The sequence below is a fragment of the Elephantulus edwardii genome, unplaced genomic scaffold (assembly GCF_000299155.1).
Source record: "Elephantulus edwardii isolate Elephantulus edwardi_28Jun2011 unplaced genomic scaffold, EleEdw1.0 scaffold00292, whole genome shotgun sequence".
NCBI classification, from domain to species: Eukaryota; Metazoa; Chordata; class Mammalia; order Macroscelidea; family Macroscelididae; genus Elephantulus; species Elephantulus edwardii.
In genome coordinates, this window is record NW_006400042.1 from 1392794 (window position 1) to 1401610 (window position 8817).

General features: G+C 41.9%; 1 protein-coding gene and 1 pseudogene across 1 annotated transcript in view; one reads left to right on the forward strand and one right to left on the reverse strand.

Annotated features, from left to right (window-relative positions):
• LOC102846222 overlaps positions 1-1504 on the reverse strand; it is a 2970-nt pseudogene extending 1466 nt beyond the window's left edge.
• A 1402-nt stretch (positions 1505-2906) lies between these two features.
• Positions 2907-8817, forward strand: part of CENPP (centromere protein P) — a 565831-nt gene continuing 559920 nt past the window's right edge. The window contains exons 1-2 of the mRNA XM_006900737.1: positions 2907-3090; positions 6027-6206. Of these exons, the coding sequence (XP_006900799.1) occupies positions 2907-3090; positions 6027-6206 (364 nt within the window). The remainder of the gene's footprint in view (positions 3091-6026; positions 6207-8817) is intronic.

An 8817-nucleotide genomic window follows, 5' to 3' on the forward strand; every position in this document is an offset into this window, starting at 1 on the left:
CGTGGTCACTGCTGGGGCCACTTTGAACTGTGTCCTTTGGAGGTGGCACCACTAATCCTGGGACCTTCTGCCGGACCCTTAGAATCTTCTTCTTGGGCCGTTTCTTTTTGTTGTATGTCAGCATGGTTGGCGCATGCACCAAGCCACCCTGCTTCATGGTGCTGGAAGCTTCCGCCTCTGTCTCAGCCACACTTAGAACCTTCTGGGCTTTCCTCTTCTTTCCCTCTGGTTCATTGCTTTCGTTCTGGTTGGAGGACATGGCTTTGTCCCCTGAGCTCAAATTTTCAGGCTGGAGACGATTCTTCTTTTTCTTTTTCCTCTTCTGAGTACTGCCTCCACTTTCTTCTTCCTCTACATGTAAAGATTTGTTTCCTTTCTCCTTTCCCAAATGGGTTTGCACTGAAGGCTTATTCCCCTTTTTCTTATTCTGTCCTTGACTGTTGGGTTGCTCATCTTCACCAGCAGAAATGTTCTCATCAAAATCGAACCGGGATAAAGTGCCTTCAGAAAAATCTTGGAACTTTTTGATTAGTTTAGAGAGACATTTCTGGTTGAAGGGAGGGATATTTTTCCTGTTGGTTATTTCCAGCAGTCGATTAGCAACAGCTTTATGGTCAAACTGCAGCAGCGACCCAGGGTCTTCACAGGTGCAACAGCTGTTTTTCTCATCGGCATCAGTGATGCTATCTTTTCTTGAGTGATGTTTGCCTAGGGCTGTCTTCTTTTTGTTTGCTTTTCTTGATGTCACCTCCTTCTCAGAGATTTCTTCTTTAGAAAGCTCAGGGTCACACACTTTGTTTCTCTGCTTTTCCACCATCTTGTTAGGTACAAAAGAAGACTGATCCACAATGACTTCAAAAACATGCCTAGCTATTGCCTGGACCAATGCTTGGTCCTTAGTCTCGGCAACAATTTTTGCAGAATGGGTCAGTAAACTTGATATTTTGATGGGCCAGAAGCTCTTTCCCTCCCACCTTGGTTAGTTCATCCAGGTAAATATCAACAAAGTGGAACTTCACTTCATTTGGAGACTGGATCTCAGGATGCAAAATCTCCTTCATTAAGATGTCTAGCAAAAGCTTGATTTGGCTTTCTTCCCAGGCATTTTGCTTCAGCACTTCAAAGGACTGCCTTAGGACCAGACGGATCAACGTGTAGTACTTGTTCAGATGTAGCTTGTCAATCCCTTTCCATTCTCGATTCATGGTTTGCCAAAAGGTCTGAATGAACAGGTGTTCTCTGAGTTGTTAACAACATGGACGAGCTGGGATATAGTGTTTGCTAGTTCCTCCTGTAGGAGAGGTTCATCTTGTACCCACATGCAGTAAAAGAGTCCTTTCCAAATTTTCAAAAGTTCTTCTTGGCTAAAGCCTCCTGTCTCTCTCTGCGTCTTCACGCTGATGTATTGGCGCAGCTTTTTCACGGCCCGGTCCCGGATCCCCTTTTCATTCGACGCCAGCCGCTGGGCAAACTGGATCTCAGCCAGCTGCATGGCAGGAGCCATCACGCCCGCAAGCAAGATTCTAATGAACATTATCCAAAAACGTTTGGAACAATATGTCAACAGATGTGCAGGCTGGATTTAGAAGAGGTCGTGGTACTAGGGATATTATAGCTAATGTTAGTTAGATGGATCTTAGCAGAAAGCAGAAAATACCAGAAGAATGTCTATTTGTGCTTCATTGACTATGCAAAGGCTTTTGACTGTGTGGATCACAACAAGCTATGGCTGACTCTGAGAAGAATGGGAATCCCAGAACATTTGTGCTAATGCAAAACCTATATCTGGACCAAGTGGCAGTCATCAGAACAGAGCAAGGAGTCACTACATGGTTCATAATTAAGAAGGGGGTCCCTCAGGGATGTATTTTGTCTCCATACTTTTTCAATCTAGACGCTGGGCAGTACAAGGAGGAATGTGCCGTCAGGATTGGTGGAAGAGTCATCAACAACCTGTGTTATGCAGATGACACAACCATGCTTGCTGACACTGAGGAGGACCTGAAGCACTTGCTGCAGAAGGTCAAGGACTGCAGCCTCCTATGTGGATTGAAACTCAATATCAAGAAAAGATTCTCATCAATGGGCCAATTGGCAGCATCAGTATGGATGGTGAAGAAATTGAGATAGTTAACAGTTTTAGTTTACTTGGTTCCACAGTCAACACTCTTGGTAACAGCAGCCAGGAAATCAAGAGACAAATTGCATTGGGAAAGCAGCTGTGAGGGACCTCTCAAGAGTACTGAAGAGCAACGACGTCAGGCTGGAGACTAAGGTGTGCCTGATGCAGGCTATAGTCTTCCCAATTATGTGCTATGCATTGTAGAGTTGGACCGTGAATAGGAATGATAGAAAGAGAATTAATGCCTTTGAGCTGTGGTGCATAGAGTGCTAAGAGAACAAACATATTTGTTATGGAGAGTGTGAAACTGGAATGGTCCTTTTAGTCAAGGATTCTGAAGCTTCATCTGACATACTTTGGGAATGTTGCAAGGAGGTACTGGTCCTTGGAGGGGGACATGTTTGGAAGAGTGGAGGGATAGCACAGGAGAGGAAGACCCTTGAAGAGATGGATCGATTCTGTGATTCAAGTGGTGGGAATGAGTGTGTTTGAGATGACGAGGTTGGCACAGGATAGAATGGCATTTAGTGCTCTTATACATTGGGTCGCTATGAGTCGCAAGTCACTTGATGGCACATAACAATAACAACAAAAACAATAGGTGTGCTCACGAGTAGGGTCCCTACTCAAATTCCAGGTGTCTGTCTCCCACCCAGCAGCTCTCGCTCAGCTGCCCAGCTGCCCTCATCCAGGTGCCCTCTCCCTGCGGCCCGTCCAGTGGGACCCTAGAAAACTCTGTCAAATTCCCACCGATCCCCTCACCTCTCACTGGTCTGTATTGTCCATGAAAGCTCAGTCAAATTCCCACCCGCCCGCTAGCTCCCGTCCACTCCCCTGGGCAGTTGGCTGTGCCCAAGAAAACGAAATTAAATCCTCACTGACCTGCCTGAACGTGGGCAGTGGGCGGTGCCCAAGAGAAATCATCCAAATTCCCACTGGCAGCTCGCTTGTGGGTGCTCTCCTGCGCGGTCAGCTGGAGCAGTTGAAAACTCAGTCAAATTCCAGAAGACCCACTTGCTTCTAGTGGGGCTTAGGAGTATTCAGTCAATTTCCCACAAACCTTTCTCCTCGTGAATGGGTCACAAAGCAGCTCAGCTGGCGACTACCAGCTTCAGCTGGGGCTTGTGGTGCTGCTTGATGTTCCTGTAGCTCCCAAACTCATTATTTTAATGAAAGTTCTGACTCTAATTCCTATTGTCCACGTCCCACGTCAGTCTCTGTGTGCCGTGATTGTCTCTCTAGTGGCCCATTTCTATGTAGCCTGCTGCTCCTTCAGCTCCTCACACTCTTTCTCCACTGCCACCATCTTGGAATCCTAAACCTTTTTTTATAAATTAGTTTTAATCAAAGCTTACACAGATGTTGGATTTATAGTCATTGTTGCACACTTTCCTCCCTGCCCACCTGTCCCTCTAGTTCACTTTTCTTTTTGAAAAGTAAAAAGAAATTCTTTCATTGTTATACAATACCCCACTTCCTACAGTCCGCTCCACTGTGCAGCTTTCATTATGGACTCTTGTCATGACAATAATACCTAATCATATATCCCTTTTAAATAGTTCTCTCCCTCATCTGTTTCAATGCAGTATGCATTATTTATCCCCTCTTTTCTTAGTTCCCCCCCAATGTCAGTCCCGCTTTACATCAGTGGCATTATGTAATATTTGTTCTTTTGTGACAGTATTTAAGCACTCAGTCACAAATTTAAAGTTGACAGTTCAACCTTCCCAGCTCCTGTACAAAGATGTGGTAGCATACCTTCATATAGCTAGATTATAGCCCTAGTAATGCCAACAGACAGCTATGTCTGTCATGTACAGTTGCTGTGAGGTGACATTTACTTAGAGATAGTGTATTTTCTATTTTGGTGGTTCAGTGTTAGAATTCTTGCATTTCATTTGGGAGATCTAGGTTTGATTTTCAGCTGGTATATATCAGGTGTAGCTACCACTTGTCTTTCAGTCATGGCTTACATGCTGTGGAGTAGTTGAACAGGTTTCACGTGAGCTTCCAGACAAAGAATAGGAAGAAAGGCCCCTAATCTACTTCCAAAACTCAACCAGTGATCATGCTGTGGATTACAGCTGTCTGAGTTACAACTGATTATCAGGATGGTGTGGAGCTGGGGAGGGATATGGTGCCCACCTTAGTCGTAGTGTTAAGCTGTAGGCATGAAGAGGAAATAAATGGTGGTAGGTATATTTTAGGAGTTACTGCCTGCTGAGAGGAGATAGGACCTCACACATTGCTCTGGAATGAGATATGCGTGTTTGAAAGAGTTGAAGCCAGAGTGGGATGGCAAGAGGCAGAAACAACAGAGGATGTACAAATATAAAAAGCTGAATTAGGATATGTTGCATATCCCATGAAAGAATGTTTTAAGGTAGCAGAAGTCAACATTGTAGCATAGAGTATAAGGGAGAGAGAAAATCAAAACAAAAACACCAGATACTGCTTGTAAGTCTTCAGAGGAGGGCAATGTCCCTGACATGTTGCACAGTCTACTCTCAGGGCCCCTCTGAGGAGTTAGCAAAAGGATGAGGAGAGGTTAAGGGCTATTATCATCTAAGTTTTACTTTTTAGGAAAAGGAAAGCAAATATGTTTTCAATGAGAAATATTTGGCTGTAGGGTTTCTTAAAGAGATCACCCTATTTCTATTGGAAATTTTCATCCCGTTATTTTTTTTTCCATTCATGGACATTTTGTTTTATAACAATCACTCCTTATATTTTTAGATTTTCTGAGAGTGCTCCCTGTAGTGAAGTCCTTTATGATGTTTATTAATTTTAGAAATTAATTTTACCTATGTGAGGCTCAATGTCAAGAAGACAAAGGTTCTCACCACTGGATCAATTGGCAGCATCAGGATGGATGGTGAAGAGATTGAGATTGTACACAGCTTTAATTTGCGTGGCTCCACAGTCAACAGTCTTGGCACCAGTATCCAGGAAAGTAAAAGGCTCATTGCCATGGGAAAGTTGCTTGTTAGGGACCTCTCCAAAGTACTGAAGAGCAATGGTGTCTCCCTGGAGACTAAGGTGCGTTTGATACAGGACATGGTCTTCGCAATCACTTGTTATGCATCAGAGAGTTGGACAATGACCAAAGAGGATAGAAGGAGAATTGATGCCTTTGAGCTGTGGTGCTGGAGAAGAGTATTGAGAATACTATGGACTGCTAGGAAAACAAACAGATTTGCCATGGAAAGGGTTAAACTGGGTGGCTCCTTGGAGGCAAGGATTCTGAGGCTCCATCTGACATACTTTGGACATGTTGTGAGGAGAGACCAATCCTTGGAGAAGGACATCATGCTTGGGAGGGTGGAGGGACAGCGCAGGAGGGGAAGGCCCTCTATGTGGTGGATTGATTCAGTGACTAGGATAATCTGGATGGGAGTGTCAGAGACAGTGCGATTGGCACAGGACAGAGCAGAGTTTAGGGCTGTTGTACATATGGTCGCTATGAGTCGCAGGCGACTCGACCGCACATAACAACAACAACAACAACATATGTAACCTAGTGTTAATTAGGTTTAATTTTAATTTAGAAATATTTCTTGACTTAATTTGAGTTATCTAGAATTATTAGACATTAAGATTGGAAATTCCCAGATAATAACTGACATTTTAATTTTGCAAAAATATGATAGTTGTAATTTAAGGTGCTTATACTATATAGAAATAGGTTACAATAATTTGGCTGTATTTTACTTTTTATGGTGTTGATGTTAAAGTTTACTGTGTGTAAACATACTGGTTTTGAAAAAAATCTTTGTGAAGTTTTGGTGGACAGAGAGTTACAGGGACAAAATTAGAATGGTTTGGAGAAGATTGGGTACATTAAGTGAAAACTTAGTAGTGAATTCTACAATTTGAGTAATTATTTCTGACATTTGCATTTTAGGAAATAATTTAAATATGTCCCAATCAAAGAAAGAAGGATGGGAGTCATCAGAAGATCTGAGAAGACAGCTTGGACTTTTAAAATCAGAATGTTTACTGCAAAGTACCCTTACTGGCATTAAAATTAAAAAATATTCGAAGAAAATAGAGGACCTAATAAACACGGAGAAGGCCAAGGAAAGTAAGTAAGCATTTATTTTAATCTTGGAATGTTGTGGAAGCTTACATTTTTAGATAACTATTTGAAAGTATCATTGTGGTAGAGTTGTTTGTCCAGCATAATATTGAACATTACAGTATACGTAATAGTCTTAAAAAATGTTTCATTCAATTATTCATATACATTTTGTTTTATATAATTAATTGCAATTTATGAATGCAATTAATGACAGTGTTTCCTCAAACTCCTGTTGTAAATTACCTTCCTCATCAGCCAACCTATCTGCTTACTAATTTTTTGTCTTCTTTCCTTCCTTTTTTCATACTGCTAATCCTCCAATATGGATTCTGTGTGTGAACCTTTCCTAAACCCATTTTAAAAGTCAATCATTCATATTCTGTTCCATCTTGTTAATTATCATAAAGAAATGTGCAAAGAGCTGGAGTTAGAAAATGAAAAGTGCCAAACTCGCTAAATATTTCTTAAGCTGAAGGAATTGAAAAAACAATTCAAGCCATGAGTGGTAATATTTAAGGAATATTAAAAGATTCAAGAAGCATTAAAGGAAGATGGAAGGAGTATACAGAGTCACTGTACCAGAAGGAATTGGCTGACACAGAATAATTTAATGGAACAACATATGAACAAGAGCCTTTGGTGATGAAGGAAATTCAAGCTGCTCTGAAAAAATTGGCAAAAAACAAGCCTCCAGGAATTGATGGCATACCAGTCGACATATTTCAACAAACAGACGACATTGCCTTGGCCGTGCTCACCAAGTTGTACAAAAAAATCTGGAGGACAGCCACTTAGCCAACTGACTGGAAGAAATCTATGTTTGTTCCCATTCCAAAGAAAGGTGACCTGACAGAGTATGGTGATTATTGAACAATATCATTAACATCACATGTAAGAAAGATTCTGCTGAAATTATGCAAAAATGACTGGAGCAGCATGTCATCAGAGAACTGCCAGAAGTGCAGGCTGTGTTTAGAAGAGGCTTTGGTACTAGGGATATTACAGCTAGTGTGAAATGGCTGAAAATAGAGAGTACCATAGAAATGTCTGTGTTTCATTGACTATGCAAAGACATTTTACTGTGTGTATCACAACAAACTGTGACTGACTCTTAGAAGAATGGGAATCCCAGACCATTTGATTATGTTTTACATGATACCTATACATGAGGCAGGAGGCAGTTGTCAGAACAGAGCAAAGAGACACTGCATGGTTCAAAATCGGGAAGAGTGTACACTAGGGATGTATTCTGTCTTCATACCTTTTCAATCTATATGCAGAACAGATCATCCAGGAGGCTGTGTCATCAGGATTGGAGAAAGATTCGTCAACAACCTGTGTTATGCAGATGATACAACCCTGCTTGCTGAAACTGAGGAGGACCTGAAGCATTGCTGCAGAAGGTCAAGGATTGCAGCCTTCAATATGGATTGAAGCTCAGCGTCAAGAAAACAAAATTCTCACCATTGGTACTATTGGCAGCATCAGTATGGATGGTGAAGAGATTGAGATTGTTAACAGTTTTAGTTTGCTTGGCTCTACAGTCAACAGTCTTGGTACCAGCAGCCAGGAAATCAAGAGATGAATTGTATTGGGAAAGTTGGCTGTCAGGGACCTCTCCAGAATACTGAAGAATAATGATGTCAGTCTGGAGACTAAGGTTTGCTTGCTATGCATCAGAGAGCTGGATAATGACTAGAAATGATACAAAGAGAATTGATGCCTCTGAGCTGTGGTGCTGGAGAAGAGTGCTGAATATACAGTGGACTGCTAGGAGAACAAACAGGTTTGTCCTGAAGAAAATGAAACCAGGCTGCTCCTTGGTGGCAAGGATTCTAAATCTTTGTCTGACATACTTTGGTCATTTTACAAGGAGGTCCTTGGTGAGATACATCATGTTTGGGAGGGTGGAGGGATAGCACAGGAGAGGAAGACCCTTGATGAGACAGAGATAATAAGGTTGGCATAGGATAGCTCAACAGCACATAACAGCAACAACATTGTTAATTACAATACCCACAGTATCTGATTGTGCATTTCATCTTCCTTTGCCATATTCCAATAAAGTGTTCATTTCCTATCCATTAATTTTATACTTGCCCTCCCTTCCTCTCTAGGAAACTCTGGTGGTTTTGTTGTTGTTAGGTGCCATCAAGTCAAGTACAACGTATAAGACCCTATGAACAACAGATCTGAACCTTGTTCTACACTGTGCTATCCCCGCAGTCTCCGACACCCTCAAGCTCTTTGCCACAGTCACTGTGTCAGTTCACCTGACACCTGGTCACGAGTCTTCCTCTTTCGCCAAGCCTCTACCTTCCTAAGCATGATAACCCTCTCCAAGAATAGCCACACCTAGCAACATGCCTGAAGTAGGAAAGGAAAAGCTTCATCATTTTTGCCTCCAAGGAACACTCTGCATCTTCTTGAACACATTTCTATTTGTTTTTTTGCCACTCCATGGGATATTCTATACTCTTTCCTCAACACCACAGTTCAAAGGCATAAATTATTCTTCTGTCATCCTTATTCACTGTCCAGCTCTCAGCAGTATAGCAAGTGATTGAAAAGTCTATGGCTTGAATAAGTTAGTCCTCAAACTAACATTGCTTCC